The sequence below is a fragment of the Emydura macquarii genome, unplaced genomic scaffold (genome assembly GCF_026122565.2).
Source record: "Emydura macquarii macquarii isolate MOO-44397 ecotype Brisbane River unplaced genomic scaffold, CSIRO-AGI_Emac_v2 contig_1263, whole genome shotgun sequence".
Lineage (NCBI taxonomy): Eukaryota > Metazoa > Chordata > Testudines > Chelidae > Emydura > Emydura macquarii.
In genome coordinates, this window is record NW_027131400.1 from 7,786,671 (window position 1) to 7,805,959 (window position 19,289).

Genomic DNA, 19,289 nt, shown 5'->3' on the forward strand with positions numbered 1-19,289 from the left:
GAGACCACAGTTTGGCATTCTACACCCTTAGCATCACTATTCTTAATTTGAAAAACATATTTGAGCTGTGTGAGTCTTGCCTTCCAGCTGAGCCAACACAGAACAACAGTAAGTATTTTCAGAGCCATTTGTAAAAGTTTAGCAGATTTGCTGTGGCTGACAGATACACATGTGGGCTTGCCTACATAGAGACTTGGCATGTAGCAAGTTGGAGTGTAAGTCTCCAGCACACCAGCTTGCCATGCACTTAGGGCATATCTACATATCAGCTAAACCATGCTGGGAAACACCCTTCTAAAAAGACATGCACTAGATCTACTCGAGCTAGCACCCTAAAATATAGCAGTGTGGCAGCAGCAGCATGTGTGGCAGTTTGGACTAGCTGCCCGAGTACAATCTCATCCGAATCCCTAGGTACATACTCAGGCGACAAGCCTGAGCCACTGCTTCTTTTGCTATAGCCAAACTGCTACTTTTAGCACTTTAGCTTGGGCACAGCTAGCATGTGTCTTCCTAATCCCATGCTACTGTGTTGACATACTCTAACTCACCATGTGGACCCTGCCACCACACACTAAAAGTTCCACAGTACACTCTGGCTATGGCTACATTGATGGCAGCAAAGTCACCGCCGTCAGATCGATTGTTCTTGATTGACTGAGCAGTCAATGAAGACAAGCTCAGTCGATCCAGAAATCGATGTCCTAAGGCCACTTTCACAAGTGGTTTAGCGCTGCGTTGATGGGAACATGGTTCCCGTCAGCGCAGTGCAGTTAAGACGGCGCGCAGAAGAGGAGCCCAGAAGTCAACAGGAGTTACGCAAGTTTTTTGCATAGCTTGTGTAACTCCCGTCGACTGCCACCGTATCCCGGAGGTAAGTGTAGACAGGGTCAATGATATACTACTACTTCAAACAGCAGTAGGTCACACCACACTAGGAAATGTTTAGTGCACAGTGTCAGGGTCTGTCTGGCTAGCTAGTGTGCAGTCAGCTAGCATATTATACACTCACACTCCAGCTTGCTGTATACTAGCTCATTGTATAGACAAACTCTATGAGTGCAGGTACGAGCTTCTAGAACTCAGCATAATAAGGAAAGGGGTCACTGATGCAGCTGCACTGTCGACGTCAAGACGGCAAATATTAAGGAATTAGGAAATCTTATGAGTAAGGTGCCATGACAGGAAGTATTAAAATCCAAGAGTGCAGAATAAGGCAAGGGGATCCTAAACGACCCTATACATTAGGGCCAACAAAGTATGGGCGTGATTCAGAAATTACTGGAGATTCTATGGCCTCTGTTGTGCAGACTAAGTTATCATATTGGTCCCATATGGCCTCAAAATCTATGAATCTATAAACATATTCCAGTTTCTCTTAAAGAACAAGAATCCATGAAAGAGCTGAGATTTTAAAAAGTAGAAAAGTGGGGAGGTAAGCAAACAAGAATCCAGTTATAGCAGGCTTGCAGGGAAATTACTAAGGACAGGGGATAAATGAATTCATGCTAGCCAAGGGCACTGAGGAGAATTAGAAGAGCTTTTTATTTATATAGGGGAAGAAGCTGAAATAGTACTAGGAAGAACACAGGTCTATTAATAAATGAAATGAGAAGAAATTAATTATTCAGAAATGACTGCAAGACAGAAGTCATTTTTTAATTGTCTTCAGTGAGAAAAAAAAACACAAGAGAAAGTTAAACAATTAGTCTGAATATTTTAGCTGTGAGAGTGATTAACCAGTGGAACAAACTACCATCTATTGAGGTCTTCAAATCAAGACTGGGTGCCATTCTGAAAAACATGTTTTAGTCAAATACAATTTACTGGGCTCAATACAGTGTAACTGGGTGAAATTCTCTAGCTTGTGTTATACAGAAGATCAGGCTAGATTATCTAATGGTCCCTTCTGGCTTTAAAGTCTATGAATTTAGGGCTGTGCCTTGTAGGCACAAGCCTGTTTCGGAGGTGATGGAAAGTCACTTCCGTCGCAGCAGGAAGCTCTGGAAAGATAAAAGACTCCTGAGCAGTAAGCTGCATGGGTTTATAAAGAATACATTATGACAGATTAGCTTGATGTAGGGAGGGGAGGGGGTAAATTATAAAATTAGTGAACAAAGCAAATAGAGTAGATACAGGCTGAGATTTTTCATAAGAGATTTGGATACTCAATTCCCCCCAAAATTGGTTACCCAAATCTCATACAAAGATAGTTCTGAAAAACTCAAACTGTAAAATACGTAGATTTTATCAAGAATCCGATTACATAAGAACATAAGGATGGCCACACAGAGTCAGACCAATGGTCCATCTAGTCCAGTATCCTGTTTTCTGACAGTGGCCACTGGCAGATGGTTGCGAGAGAAGTGAATAGAACAGGGCAATTAGCAAGTGATTCACCCCTGTTATCTGTTCCCAGCTTCTGGCAGTCAGAGGTTGGGGGACACCCAGAGCATGTAGTTGCATCCCTGACCATCTTGGATAATAAGCATTGATGGACCAATCCTCCATGAATTTATCTAATTCTTTTTTGAACCCACTTATACTTTTGGTCTTCACAACATCCTGATGATAAGTTCCACAGGTTGACTGTGTGTTGTGTGAAGAAATACTTTTTTATGTTTGTTTTAAACCTGCTGCCTATTAATTTCACGGGGTAACTCCTGGTTCTTGTGTTATGTGAAGAGGTAAATAACACTTTTTCTTGTTCACTTTTTCACACCTCTCATGATTTTATAGTCCTCTATCATAACCTCCCTTATTCGACTCTTTTTAATCTCTCCTCATATGGAAGCTGTTCCATATCCCTAATCATTTTTGCTTTCCTTCTCTGTACCTTTTCCACTTCTAATATATCTTATTTGAGCTGGGGAGACCAGAATGGCACACAATGTTCAAGCTGTGGCCATACCATGGATTTATATAGTGGAATTATGGTATTTTCTGCCTTGTTATTTATCCCTTTCCTAATGGCTCCTAATCTTCTGTTAGCTTTTCTTACTTCTGCTGCATATTTAGCAGACAATTCCAGAGAACTATCCACATTGACTCAAAGAAAGATGTCTTTCTTGGATGGTAACAGCTAGTTTTGACCCCATCATGTTGTAGGTATAGTTCGGATTATGTTTTCTAGTGTGCATTACTTTGCACTTATCAACACTGAATTTCAAATGCCATTTTGTTGTCCAGCTGAGATGAAGGATTTTGAGCTCCTCTGTTTTATTTCTTAAACACAGCACTGGAAAACATTGCTCTGCCACCATTAACTAAAAAGAGGGGAAAAAATGAAATAAAATTAATTAAATTGGTAAGAAATAGGGTGTCAGCGGTAGACCATAATATTAAGGTGCACAAGTTAACAATTAAGCATATATTAAAGAAATAAGGTAATGGTTTATAGTTTAAAAATTTGCCTTAAAAAGCATGGTCCTTTTTTTTGTTTTCTTCACAGTTTTACTTAGACTGCAAGCTTTCTGGGGCAGAGATTTTTTGTTCTAGATTTGTATAGTGCCTAGCACAATAGGGTCCTGGTCCATGCCTGGGACTCTTGGATATTACTGCAATATTCTACTAATAATAATTTAGAAGCAGGAATGACAATCAAGGTGAAGGGGTGCTAATATCTAAGGACAAATTTAGAAAAGTAGAAGCCCATGGGAGCTCAAAGTACAGCATGCACAAGCTCATGTTTATGCATATCTGTGGGCCCGATTTGGGGAAGCGCTGACGCATGAGCTTAAAATTAAGGATGTGCTAAACTCCCATTGCCTACAACAGACCTTAAGAATAGGCATAAAGTTAATCATGTGGTTAAGTGATATCATGAAATGGGATGCTTTCCTGAACTGGGACCTGTATAGGCAGCTGCCACAACTATGTATGTAAAAATACATACGTTTAAGTGATTGCAAGCACCAATATATACCTGGACACCCTACTGCCCTTTTGCACATGCAATTAATAATAATACTTATCTAGCATTTTTCACCTGTAGCTCTCAAAATAGCATTATGAAGGATGTCAGTATCATTACTCCGACTTTACAGATGTAAAATTGCCTTCAATTACAGGTACACATGTGTGCAGGTTTTTCAGGTTGAGCCTCTGCCTCTCTTCATTAAACCTTTGGGCCCCGAAGTTTCTAGGCTAAGTCTATTAGCCTTGTTTCATAGTTTAAAAATCTCCAGTCCCATCCTCTGGGTTCATAGCTTTATGCATTCAAGCAAAGACATACCTGACAGTGAAAAACTGATCAGTCTCCGACTTCCTTGACTCTGGACTGGATCTTCACTGGTGATGCTTTTAAAAATCTGCTGGAAGAAGGAAAACGGTGAGGTAGCTGTCTCCAGTGATTCTTGAACACAAAACTGACTTAATAACTGTTATTCCTGCAGTCATAATCAACTGAGAAACAATTACATGCTTTCATTAGGCAACTATTGATCCAAACAATTTTAGCATATAGTAAGAAACCAGACACAAGGGAGCTCCTTTTCACAGAAATGAAAAACTATGCAAGAAAATACTGCAAATGTATAAGTATTTTGTGTTAGTAAAAAGAGTACTTCCTCACTGGAATATCTGTAAACAGTAACTGCTTATTAAACAAACAATGAATGCAGCTATCAGGATAGGTATGTTGCCACTAACTCTAATAGCAAATTGTGGTCTCAGCAAAATAATTCAGTTATTATAGTGGCTCTCCAGCTGACTTCCAGGAACCTACATTTACGAGTTACATAAAATATGACTATTAACCCCATGAAAAAACCAGCAACTATGAAATACTGTAGTGACAAATATACAAGGCATGTCTGAAGAAGCAAGATCTACAATATATGATCATTTGAGCTCTTTTAATAGTCAAGATCTTTAAAAAGTGGGCCCTGGTGGGCTTGACTTTTGACCATGATCAACATGTTTCTTGCACACTGCTGATTTGAATGTGGGAATAACTATCTTCCTCTCAATCCCATCTGTACCTTTTAGACTATCGTGGTTTTTCTTTAAGAACCTGAACAGCTCTTGTTTTAATTTAAAAAGATTGTAGTTGCTTGAGGTGTGTCAGTGCCAAAGGCAGGAGAGAAGGGAATTGCTCTGCTGATGACTTTATGCACAGAGCACAACAAAGTAGTTTGCCACCTGGTGCTAAAAACTGGGACACTGTCACAGCTAAGAAAATAAATCCATTACCATCCTTCTCTGGATCAAGCTAAGGAAGAATAGGATGATGTGTACATGGGGACAGTGGGGAATCAATCTGCTGACTGGAAGACTTTAAATATGAGTTGAAAAATGTGGGAGAAATGGGCACACTGACAGACAAGTGGAGCAGATGGGGGAGTTGAGCTTCTAGCAAGTAGCTTCACTGGAAGTGGAGCAGCTAGCAGGATGGGCCATTGACTACTTCTCCTCTAACCCTCAGAATGGTATTGACTCCCCATAACTGGCTTCAACCCTCTGAATGTTATTCAACTCAGTGGCAAGAGCATGTTCCATACATCATCCAGCTCCTTTACCTTCCTCCAGAGACATATTGGGAATAGGAGTGAAGTGATTCATAGATTTTAAGGCAAGAAGGGACCATTATGATAATCTAGTTTTACCTCCTGAACAACACAGGCCATAGAACCATACCCAGTCATTTCTGCATCTGGCCCATAACTTCTATTTGAGCTTGAACTTTGAGAAAGATATTGTGTCCTGATTCAGATATCTCAAGTGATGAAGAATCCACCACATTCCTAGATAAGTTGTTACATTGCTTACTTACCCTCACTGTTAAAAGTTTACATCTTATTTCTATTCTGAATTTGTCTAGCTTCAGCTTCCAACCCCAGATTTTTATTATGCCTTTTTTTTGCTAGATTAACGAGCTGTCTATCAGAAATATCTTCCCTATGTAGACAGTTGCAGACCATGATCAAGTCACATTCTTAACCTTCTCTTGGATAAATTGAAACTTCTAACTCTCTCACTATCAGGCATGTTTTCCAGACCCCAAATCTTTCTTGTAGCTCTTTTATGAACGCTTTCCAATTTTTTCAACATCCTTCCTGACATATGGATATCAGAACTGGACACATTATTCCAGTAAATGGTCTCACTATGCTGTATATAGAGGTAATACCCCTACCGACTCCTACTTGATGATCCTACCACATTGCATCGGGAGCTCATGTTTAGTTTGTAATCTACTATGACCTCTGAGTCTTTTCCAGTGTCACTACATTCTAGTTTACCATCTCACCCTTTTTTTTCCTTAGATGTATGGCCTTGCATTTATCTGTGTTAAAGTTATGTTGTTTGAATCAGTACACCTTACCAAGTGATCCAGGTTGGTCTATGTAACTGACTTGTCCCTATCATTATTTAGCACTTCACCAATTTTTGTGTCAGCTGCAAATTTGAATTGATTTTATATTTTCTTCTACATCACTGATAAAGGTATTGAATAGTATGGGGTTGAGAACAGATCCCTGAGGGACCCTATTAGAAACACCACCACTAGATGACAATTACCCATTCAGAATTACTTTTAGAGATCTATCAGTTAAATCAGTTTTCAATCGATTTAAGATAGGTTACACAGATTTTGGATAGTGCTATTTTTTTCTTATCAGAATGTCATGTAGGACTAAGACTTCTGAAATGCATTTAACTAAGTATATTAGGACAACACAGTTTCCTTTGTCAACCAAAAACAAAAAAATTATGCCAAGCTTGTTTGACAAGGTCTTGCTAATTTTCTATAAAACCATTTTGATTCACATTAATTATGACACCGTCCTTTAATTCTTCACTCATTGCATCCCATATCAGCCTTCCCAAGAGCAGTGTCAGACAAACCAGCCAATAGTTATCTGGGTCATCCTGTTTACTCTTTTCAAATATAGGCACAACATTAGACTTCCCCCCCCCCCAAATGATCTGGAACTTCTCCAGTGTTCCAAGATTCGTTAAAAATTAACATTAATGATTCAGAGAGCTCCTCAGTCAATTCTTTGAATACTCTTGTGTGCAAGTGATGTGGTATCACAGATTCTAAAAGGTTTAACTTTATTAGTTGCTGTTTAACATTCTCTCTAATTATTGGTGGAATAGAAGATATTTCATTATCTCTGTAAAATATGAATACATCATCCTGCTTCTTTCTACATACAGAACAGAACAGAAATATTTAATGAATGCTTCTGCTTTCTCTGCATTATGATACACAATTTTATCATCCTTATCTAGTATTGGACCCATACCATTGTTAGGATTTTGTTTGTTCCTGATATATTTAAATATTTCCTTCTTATTGTCCATAATCTTACTGTACATAGAATTTTCACTGATACCTTTAGCTTCCCCATCAATTGTCTGCATTTCCTAACTGCTGACTTGTACTCATTTCTATCAATTTTCTCATTCTCTATGTGTCACTTCCCAATACAAAATTTCAATAGGAAAAAAAAGTATTTGCATTGAGGTGTATTTTGTTAGTGTGGGGCATGTTAGATGTACAATAAACATAATATTTCCTTTTGATCATCTCATATTTTCCAGGGTCATGAAAGAAAGAAATTAATTGTGATGTATAAGGAATTTATTTTAAAGGTCAGAAAATACAGTATATTCACAAACTGATACATTTAGATCCCAATCTGCAAACACATACTTATGAGAGTAATATTGCTCACATGAATAGCCCCACTGAATTCAGTAAAACTATTCAGGTGTGTAATTGTTTGCAGAAGCAGGCCCTGACTTATCAGAATTAAATGAGCCACAATATAAAATCTATATAAGTGAATTACATAGTTTATCCCAATATAAATTTATGAGATTTGGTACAACTGTCATTTTGATATAGTTTACATTATAGTTTATATATAGTTACCTGTCAAGGAATTTTAAATGAACCTTAACATTTTTTCTAAATGGGTGCAATACACCCACCTGTATAGGGACAGCCAAAGGACTATGCACCATTTAAAGCCTTATTTTGAGGCCTTACGTGTCGCACAGGCCTCAAGCTGTCCCTCTGTACATGAGATAGACACCACCCAATATGAATTATTCAGTATCACACACATATACATTGAGAAGAGTACTATGAAGGAGGGAGGAATACTTTTTTTTTTTTTAAAGTAGATCCTTCAAGGAGTGAGAATAGGGAGAAAAAACCTAATCAAAAGCATGACTTGATTTAGCTGCTTACAGAAACAAAGCTGTGCACATAAGTGTTCTCTCCTCAACTGTTTGGCAAGTCATGCTCTTCTTGTTTTCACTTCAGTCTGACAGAAAGTTATGTTTTCAGAGGACTAACCTGGGCATCTTGGGAACTGAAAACCAACATGTAAAACCTTCCAAGGTCAGTCAAAATTTTGAGGTTAAAACACATTAACAATATTTTTAATCATTGCTTTGGCTCAGGTTCACTGTTTCCTACTGTTATTGCAGAAGGAAAGAAAAGTTAGTTGTACTGTGTCCAATTCTGGGTGCCATACTTTAGGAAAGATGTGGACAATCTGGAGAGAGTCCAGAGGAGAGCAACAAAAATGACAAAAGATTTAGAAACCTGACCTATGAGGAGAGATTTAAAAAAATGGGCATGTTTAGTCTTGGGAAAATAAGACTAAGGGGAGACCTGATAACAGTCTTCCAATATGTTAAGGACTGTTATAAAAGACGATGATCAATTGTTCTCCATGTCCACTGAAGGTAGGACAAGAAGTAATGGGCTAAATCTGAAGCAAGAGGGATTTAGGTTAGATACTAGGAAAATCTTTCTAACTATAAGGGTTGTTAGGCTTCCGAAAGAGGTTGTGGAATCCTCAACATTGGAGGGTTTTTAAAGCACAGTTTGGACAAACATATGTCGGGGATGGTTTAGGTTTACTTGATCATGCCTCAGTGCAGGGGGCTGGATTTTATGACCTTTCCAGGTTTCTTCCAACCCTACATTTCTGTGAATCTATGGCCATATTCTCTCTGGTGCCTCTGTGGTCCTTCTTAGACATTAATAATCTGCTATGAATATACTGAAGATGGAGGAGGAGCCACATTTCTTGCTTATGATTGTGCGTGATACTGTTTTCCATTGGCACACTGTTTTTAATCAAAAAAGAAGGTTATATCAGGCAGGATCGATAATTCAATGGGAAATACTGCTGGATTTTATTAATTATGAATTTTCCTCTGAGGGGCATATTATTGGACAATATTGTAAGTGGGTATTTAAATCACAGCAGCTGCAAAAGTTCTCAGATCTGGTTTCTGAACTTAGCTGAGCTGTAGAGAATAAAATCCAGATGGGGCCTGGAAACCATTTCACAAAGATCCATGAATGACTCTTGTGGAGAGCCAATCCTTTTTCTCCCTATCCTGTTGAATCACTCATATGGATTCACCAGACCCAAATGGCTACAGCAGGCACTGTTTGTGATTTTTAAGGCTACACTTCGGTCTGTGTGTCATTTCCTGCATACATATGTATGTATGTGGACAAATTGTGCAACTGGTTTACAAGGCAATTATTTTAAATCAAGGTGTCTCAAACTGTCAGCTAAAGCTGGATGAGTCAAAAATGTGTCTCTTAAGTCACTAAGGGCCACATTTTAAAATCTAAATGTCTAAATACCCTTAAAAATCTGACCCCAAGGAGCCTAAGTCCCATTGACTTTCTATGGGACTTAAGCTCCTTAGTGACTTGGGGCCTGATATTTTAAAGATGTATAGGCACCTAAAGATGCAGATAGGCACCTAGAGGGATTTTCAAAAGTGCCTAGGTGCTTAACTCTCATTCTTATGAAGGGGAATTAAGTACCTTGGTGCTTTTGAAAATCCCACTAGGTGTCTGAATACTTCTGAAAATATGACCCTGGAGGACTTTTTAAAATGGGACTTAAATACTTTGGAAAATTTTATCGACAGTGTCTAGAAATTACAGTGATGGATGCATAGAAGTTTGATTAGATAGATGGGATAGATATGGGCTGCAGAAAGTAATAATTTTAAAAGGTCAAGGGCCAAGACCAATATTTTCAAAAATACCAGCACGTGCTGGTAGTCTGCAAAGATCTTGCTGGTCAAATGAGTCCTCTTGAAATCAGTGGAAAGATTCCCAAGATTCAGTAAGCTGTGGATCAGATCCTTAGTTTTTGTTCTCATTATTCTAGCTAAGAGAGAGAGCAAATGGAAGAGGAGATGAAATGAAGCTAAAAATACATTAAATACTTTCCTAATATTACTCTTCCATGTAACCAAATTCTTCAAACTCCTGCTCTATCACATTAGAGCCCAATCTTTCAGCTCTTACTGAGGACTTTTCTACACCGTGGGCTCCACAGCAATCAACGCAGCAGTATCATGAAGACCTGCTCAATCGATGGGAGATTGGCTCTCTGGTCAACGCCATTAGTCCACCTCCCTGAAAGGAGAAAGGCTGCATCAACTGGAGAGCATCTCCCATTGACACAGCGCTGTGAAGACGCCGCGTTATGTCATTGTAAGTACATTGATGGAAGATACGCAAGCTACATTACGTAGCTTGCATATCTCCCATCGACTGCTGCCGCCAGTGTAGACAAGCCCTGAGAAAAAATTCCCAAGAACATCAATGGGAGTATTGTCTGAGTAAGGGCTACTGAATTAAGCCCCTAATTACAGACTTCAAAAACCTTCTAAAATATCTTTCTTTACGAGTCCTTGTTGGATAGGCCCTCATGGTTGAAAATATGGTATTATGAGTGTAAAATGAAGAAAAGTTTTCCATTTTCAGCCCACAAACTGATACAGAATCTCCCTACAGTGTTTCCCACACTGCTTTTAGTATATTTTGTACATTGTGCAGCCCTCATGATAATTCTAAAAGACCCATTGATATGCAGTAGGAAACATGAGTATTTGAATATGAATATTTGAACATGAATATTTGAAATATGACTATATCTATACATACAGAACTACAGAATAATAGGGCATAATACTTTCCCTACACACTCACAGAACAGGCCATAATGACTCCAAAGGAAACTGTATGGCATAGCACATCGGTTTGTAATTCACATCTCTCTCTAGAGAAACATATTTGGCCTGTAGGTATATGCAGCTAAAGAAACTGTTTTAACTCAAGGGGAAGAGACCTGTAGTTTTGGGGTTAAAGATTCTAATTCGATCCTGTCTGACAACCGTAGTGTCTTCATGGAGGCAGACTGCTATATATGTACAGTAAGATTGCTACATATAGTGCTCACCATTTACACTGATCAAACACTACCACATAGTGGTATCTCACATAGCTCAATATTTCTGGACCCATCTTTTCAGGAGTCTCTATTTCAAGCCATGCAGCAGTGTTCTAAGAACATATCAAAGTATTCAAAGGGACTTGCACTTCAACTTCAATATAGCAGAAGCTGAAAATGTAAGTGTCAAGTGAAAGAAAGTCAGAAATTATAGCAGTAAACCTATGATCTGCTTTCTCTTTTTATAAAGCAGTTCCATGCCTTAAGAGCCAAAGTCTAGTTACAAAAGTGATAATTACAGTAACTTAATTTTCACATCCAACTCCTAATTTTGGTCACAAGTAAAAAATGCGCTTAGCAGTCTTGACTCAATCCCAATTTGCACACCTCGAAAAGAAAAAAGAAACACCAAAAAATGTGTCATGGCAGGTGAGGGATGAGATGTATTATTGGCATAGCTGGGTAAGGGGGAAACCTGCCCAATGGCAGCCTGCACTATGCTTGGTTCCAGCTTGTGCTATGTTTCTCCATGTTTCAAGAGGATTAAATTGGCTCACAAATTTACAATGAAATTTTAACAGTCTGCATTAAAAGGACACGGGAAAGGAAGGAGCTGGATATGACACTTTGTACTCTGCTCATCTTTTTCTATTTGGATCGAACAGTTCATCTGAGATGTACAATCACTAGCCGTTCTGAAAACCTGGCAATGCACAGGCACAGCAGAGTGAGATAAGGGCAGAGTGTCAAACTTCACTGTGAATTTATTTATTGATATCAGTCTAAGGCAGACCATTACTGTTGTTTTCATAGCTGTGTATATACCGCACAGTAATCAAAAAAGTTCCTTCCCTGACCTCCCTTCCCCTATCCATTGTTCTGCCTTGGTTTATTTTTCCCCTGTTAATTTCACTGCACTTTTGAAATTAACAGAGTAGTGTACACAGCATATGGAGATCAGGTGATACTGATAACAAGTCAGAGGTCTTTTCAGGGAAAAGATAATAAGATGACTTAGTCTTTATGAGCTCAAACTTCAGCTTGTGTCTAACTCTTCAGAGTTAATTCCCTATGATCAGGTCTCCTGAAAATGGTAAATACTTGCATCCCCTCCAATTTTTTATCTAAAAAAGTATGTTATTGGAAAACAAGTTGAACTGGATAAATATTGTCTTTCTTCCTTATCTTAAGCTAGAGCCAAGGGAAGTGAGGGATGAATTCTGAAAGAAGCGAATAGGACTCATAGGAAAATAGGAATTTGCTTCAGGACTCTAAGTCATTGGAAGTATTATGGCTATAATCCCCTGCACCACTTTGAAAATCTATCCCTCATTAGTGGCAGTGCTTCACAGCTATAACCCTCTCTCTGTTACCAGTCAATGGAATTAATCTGTCTCTTGAATGCAACGTATTCCACTTATCCTGCTGTCTTGCTAAACTGCTGTGCAGCCACTGTAATAGTGTTCCATTAGGCGATCCAAAACACTACAGAGCCAATTTCTACATTAGTAAGGTTTCCTCCTCTAGTGGGTTCTTTGCAACCAGCTCAAACCCCTGAAGGACCATGACCATATAAACCCACAATTTCCCCTCACTGTAATTCCCACACACCCTCCAGGCTCTGTGCTGTGGACACCACCCTTCTAGTCTTGGAAGACTAGCCTTCACCAGTGCCATTCCTTAATCACAGAGAGAATGTACTGTTTACTGACATGTGCCACTCCCTCCCTGTCCCCAAAGAGCTGAGCCTGCTGCTTCTGGTGGCAGATTTTATCTAATTAAGTTCTATTTTTCAGATGAGGGAAGATCTTTAACCTCCTCTTTTCCAAACCCCAATTTACCATTACAATTTTGTTAATTCTTTCACTAGATTTCTGCGTAGTTGTGACCCCTCAAAGCCAGGCTAATTACAGGACACAACTGCTGTTCAGCGTCATCAATAAAGTCCTGTAGAAGACAGTTGATTGACTGGTTCACGACAGCAGGGAATTAGATGGTTGCCTGCACAGAGATGCGTGCACAACTCGATCTCCAAGATGAAAGTATTTCACATTTCCCAGTCTACCCTGGGAGGAAAGAATGGAGTTTCAGCATAACTAGCTGCTAAAAGCAGGAAATTATGGGCACCACTTTAAATTAAAACAGAACTGAGGTAATGTTTCCCATGGAGTTGCCTCCAAGCTATAAACCATTCAGCTTTTTATTAGGTTTCCACAATTCTCTTAACAGACTCCTACCATTCTTCAGCAGCCTAAGAAAAATCTTTAACCAGAGACCTTGATCTTTCCTTCCTTCTTTGAAACTTGAAATCTATATATTATTACATAGAAATACACAAGAATAACTATGAACACATGTGGCTGTGCTTCCTGGGTTGGTCACTTAATTGTTTCTAAAAATGACACGGTTTTCTCGATATGTAGCCAACTTTCTAGTGGACCATTTTCTGTGGCACATACTAAAACGGTGCTCATCAGATACTACAAGCAACTCTGTGCGTGCGTACCCTTGTGTCTGTACAGAGCCCCAGTGAAGTCAATGGTGCGCCACACGGGTCAGCAGAGAAGCTTGCAGGGTGGGGTCCATAGCTTGCAAAAATGTTGGCAGACAGATTTTTAAAATTAGATATTGATAACTGTGTTTATAAAATCTTGCTATTCCTTAGAATTCTGAAGGGACCTACCACAGCTAACAGCATTTTGTAACTCACGCTTTTAGCAAAGTTTCCTGCTACAGTTTCATAATTACTTTGTTCCATCTTCACTACCAAGGGAAAAAAGTGTGTTAGAATGGGAATGGCCCTAACCACGCCAGAGAACTGTGCACTGGGGTGGTTATATTTGTTGTAAACCAGATCCTCCACTGAGGGCAAGGAACTCTTGAAGTAGCTGGCAATGAGGGGTGCAAAGGAAGCTCTAAGCCACTTTTCAGCCTCCCTGAGACATTCTGCCAGCACAAGCTAGAACACTTCAAAGGGTGCTCTGGCTTGTGCCAGTTGCCTACACATCCAACAGGTCATCCAAGGGTTACAAATGCAGAGAGATCCCCTTTCCCAGTTGCAGGGAAGGAGGTGCCATAGGAGCTCCTACAGCAGCTCTGTGCTACCCAAGGGTGCCACTGTACAGGAGAGGGCCTCCTGGGGCCAGCTAGCCTGGCTTAAGGGCAGCTTTACATCAGGAAAGCAGGGTAAACTTGCCTTAATGCAGGGCAGCATCTGGACTGTAAAGCAAACAGGCTGTTCGGCCACATCTACACACAGTTTTCAACCAGTTTTAGCACTTTGATAGCAAGAACTGTTCTTATTACCTATCCTCCAGGAACATGCTAACATGGTGCCCACTGCCGCTGAAGTCCATGGGAGTTTTGCCACTGACTTCCATGAGAGGAGGATCAGGTCATGGTTTGAAAAAGCTGGAGAGTAAGATAGGGCTAATGAGCAATTGCTCAAAGCTTATAATTCAGCAGAAAATCTCTGCCTCCATACACTGTAAATGCAACTTCTCAGGTAAATTGTTTTTCTTCTTTTTGGTCATCTAAAGGAGCTTCTCATTTCAACCAGTGTCTAGCTCTAGCTAGTGTCAGAAATTCCTCTTCATGAGGTTTATGGGTTTTGTTATGGCTGCTGCAATTTTTTCATTCTGGTTTTAAGTCTAAGTTGAGTACTTGCATTGTCATTTCCTAAGTCTGCTGTCTTGTTGATAATAATGTCAAATGAAATAAATTTCAAGACACTTTGCTTTCCCTACCTCCTCTAATTTTTTTTTTAACTTGGATGGTTTCAGTCTAAAACCATGGGCTGTAGCAAAACAAGATTTATTTAGGATAGCCAGGCAAAATCAGATTAAAATAAAATAAATGGTATGCAAATCATATTGTCCTAAATTCTGCAAACGCTCATGTAGCTTTCAGACCCAAAGCCCTCTGAAGTCAATAGGAAATTTTCCATTGACTTCAATACGCTTTGGATCAGGCTTCTAGATAGTTTCAATTATTTACATTGTAGCTAAGAAGCAAAATAATATCTTTCTAGATAATGCATTCTCTGTCTCTGCTTGTGGGTTTTCTCCTTTCTGTTTCTTTGTGCAGGATGTCTGAGACCAAGTTCTGGATCTCCAGATACGTGTCCTTCTCTGTACTGCTAATCTTAAGTATTAAAAAAAATCATGAGTCCAGCCCTCCAAAATTATTAGATTGGTTTAAAAAAACATAGATGTTTCACAGAGCAGAGATATTTAAAAATATTTTTATTTGCCTGGTTTTTGAGCCTTCGGGATTAATGTTTTCAAGCTTTTTTCTACAACAGCAAGGGCTAGAAACTTATTTTTTAAAACAAAAATAAAAGCTGAGATTCTCATGTAATCACAAGATTCCAAGAGCGGGGCTTCAATTAAAACAGAGACTCACAAAAAAAAAAATCCCATGAGCTGGCAACCCTACCACAATGCTATAATTTTCAGGTTTCTCTGATGTCTTATTTCTCATACCAGACAAATGCCACAAAAGTGAGTATCAATGTTTCTTCAAAAATGGGGTATTCCAGTCCATCTATCTTGCCACGTTCATTGTAAACTTATAAAAAGTCATTTAGGATTTTAACACAGAACCTTGAACCTCCATTGTTTTGGTTTGATTAAGGGAGATCACCTCTCAATCACATGCTGAATCACCAACACCATTCCCTGCAGTACCTGTTTTTTCTTGGAGGTCTCCCATCTCAGTGATGACTCTGCCTAACCTTACAAAGGGCCCAGCTGTAAGCCAGAACTGGTGTGGGGATAGGGGGAGAAAAGGAAACAGCCAGGGACAATCAGAGTTTCTACTCCTTCTCTGTGCCCCCACAAGAAACATGCATCATTTTAAAGGTGTTGGAAATGAGAGGAGATTCAGGCCCTTCAGAGACACTTTCTTTGCGCTGAGCCTGAGGAGGGGTTGTGCTCCTCACTATTCCCTAGTCAGGGCAGCTCCTAAATGTCATCACGATCAAAACCTGATGGTACCACAGCAAACAGTGTGGTATTTCTTTAAATGCCACTGTGTCACCCAGCAGTTTGTGACAAACAGTAACTACGTTGCTACACTGATCTTATCTATTCTAAAGGAAAGTGCAATATGGAATTCTTTGAGCATCTCAGTAAGGTACCAGATAAAGGAGAACTGGCTAGCAATTTATTTATATTTCCAAAAAACACTTTAGAAAAGAGACAAATAAGTGGGGACTTGATATGAATGTAAAATACTGAATGGTATATAGAAGGGAGATTGGGAACTTCTGTTCTCCTTGTCTCATTACACAAGAGCACAGGGACATTCAATTAAATTAAAAGTGGGAAATTCAAAACTGATCAAAGGAAACACTTTTTTAACACAACATGTAATTAAACCATGGAACTCATTGCTACAGGAAGTCATTGAGGCCAAGAACCTAAGATTCAAAAAGGAACTGGACACGCCTATGGACATCTAAAATATCCAGAGTTGTTATAATGAATGACAACGAATATTTCAGAAGGGCTTAAGCCAATCCCTAACTATTAGATGAGACCAAATTGTGGGGGCAGGTTATCCCATAACGGCCCACTGCAACTGCCTATTGCAACTGCCCACTAAAAGGTCCTTGCACCTTCTTCTGAACCATCTGGTTCTGGCCACTGTCACTGACAGGATACTGAACTAGGTGGATCTTGGGTCTGAATCAACCTGGCAATTCCTATATTTCTGTTTTTCCATTTAAACTAGCTGAATTGTTTTAACTGCCAAGATCAACCAAGTGTAAATGATGCTTTGATCAAGTGATACTAAAACTCAAGAAAAAATTACTAGGACACAACACGATGTTCATTGTTCTGCTCACAGGCTTCTAGCATGTCCAAGGACATTTATGTCAATGTATACAAGGACTGATATGCAGTCACTTTAAAATCACTTCCAGGTAGAATTAAATATAGCTCCAGATCCTCAGCAGGTATAAACTGGAATAACTCAATTAATTTCACTTGAAGACCACCTGGCCCATAGTGTTTATCTAACCTGTTCTTATTGAGAACTTAGCAGTTCTTATTCTTATTGAGCAGAATCTAAGGGCATGTGGAGAGCTCTTATAACAAAGGGGAGCTCCAAACTGGCATGACTAATCTGTAGGCCAATCAGGACAACATGGTAGAGCAGCTGCTCAGTAGTTTTGCTATCAGCAGGTGTCCAGAAGGAGGCAGGAAGCTTGTACAAGATTCCTGGGAGCTGTGCGAATGATCCAAAACCTATCTTTTGTGTGCTCAGTCTGTGCTCACCTGACCAGTCAGTATCAGTCTGTGCTCACCTGACCTGGACAGTTGCAAGTCTCACATATGAATGGGTTAGATGAATTAATGTTTGCAGAATTATTTCATCAGAGAAGCCTTTCCGATTCGATCTCCTTACTTATTCATTCATTCTACTGCAATTATCTCCATAGCAGAGAATGATTTACTAAACACAGACGTGTGAAGGGGAACAAGTGCCAGCAGTGCCATTTAGTGGTCAGGCCAGGGTGTGGCAAGTTGTCTTCCTCTCAGGTGTTCCCCTTTCTCACTACAGACCTGCTGTGTGGGGTCTGTTCTTTTAGTGACTCAGCCCTCTGGCCAGGTCAGACATTGAAGTCCACCCCTTTTGGGGTACACAAAAAGAGTCCAATGATGTGGAAATCTTCAGAATTCAGCAAAGGTTTCAGGGATCTTCCTTTGGGTCAGAGTCTTAGGTCTGGACCCTTATACCTTCAGGATTTTCCCTAACAAGGGGCTCTGCAAGGGATAGGCTTCTGTCATTGTCCCCTCTTTAGGGGTTGGTAGGGGACCCCTGTCCGCCGGGCTCTGATCCAGGGCCCAGAGGTAGGCAAGGTAACCACAGGCACCAACATCTGGGGGTGTTATGCAGCTGCCTTCCTAGATCACTTTCTACCATTGTTCCCTCTTGCCGCAGGGTAAAAAAAAAAACTGAACACAAACAAAGTTTCTGACTTTCAAAAACCACCAGTCCCTCCTTTGCAGGCTTCATAGAATCATAGAATCAGAGTTTGAAGGGACCTCAGTAGGTCATCTAGTCCAACCCCCTGCTCAAAGCAGGACTAACCAGGACTAACCTCAGCTAAATAATCCCAGCCAGGGCTTTGTCAAGCCGCAGCTTAAAAACCTCTAAAGATGGAGATTCCACCACCTCCCTAGGTAACCCATTCCAGTGCTTCATCACCCTCCTAGTGAAAAACTTTTTCCTAATGTCCAGCCTAGACCTCCCCCACTGCAACTTGAGACCGTAGCTCTTTGTTCTGTCGTCTGCCACCACTGAGAACAGCCTAGCTCCATCCCTGGAAACCCCCTTTCAGGTAGTTAAAGGCTGCTATCAAATCCCCCCTCATTCTTCTCTTCTGCAGACTAAACAAGCCTAGTTCCCTCAGCCTCTCCACATAAGTCTTGTGCTCCAGCCCCCTAAATCATTTTTGTTGACCTCCACTAGACTCTCTCCAATTTCTCCACATCCTTTTTGTGGTGGGGGGCCCAAAACTGGACATAATACTCCAAATGTGGCCTCACCAATGCCGAATAGAGGGAAATAATCACTTCCTGAGATCTGCTGGCAATGCTCCTATTAATGCAGCCCAATATGCTATTAGCCTTCTTGGCAACCAGGGCACACTGCTGACTCATATCCAGCTTCTTATCCACTGTAACCCCCAGGTCCTTTTCTGCAGAACTGCTGCCTAGCTCATCGGTCCCCAGTCTGTAACTGTGCATGGGATTCTTCCGTCCTAAGTGCAGGACTCTACGTTTGTCCTTGTTGAACCTCATCAGATTTCTTTTGGCCCAATCCTCCAGTTTGTTTAGGTCCTTCTGTATCCTATCCCTACCTTCCAGGGTATCTACCACTCCCCCTACCTTAGTGTCATCTGCAAACTTGCTGAGGGTGCAATCTACCCCATCCTCCCGATCATTAATGAAGATGTTGAACAAAACCGGCCCCAGGACCGACCCCTGGGGCACTCTACTTGTGACCGGCTTGGCCAAATCAGTATCTCCAAGCCTCAGGCAG

The 19,289-nt window shown here is 40.2% G+C and overlaps 1 protein-coding gene across 1 annotated transcript in view; it reads right to left on the bottom strand.

Moving 5' to 3' along the window:
* The window catches only part of HECW1 (HECT, C2 and WW domain containing E3 ubiquitin protein ligase 1), a 350,139-nt gene that overhangs the window by 155,679 nt on the left and 175,171 nt on the right, over positions 1-19,289 (bottom strand). The window contains exon 6 of the mRNA XM_067550377.1: positions 4,235-4,310. Within this exon, the coding sequence (XP_067406478.1) occupies positions 4,235-4,310 (76 nt within the window). The remainder of the gene's footprint in view (positions 1-4,234; positions 4,311-19,289) is intronic.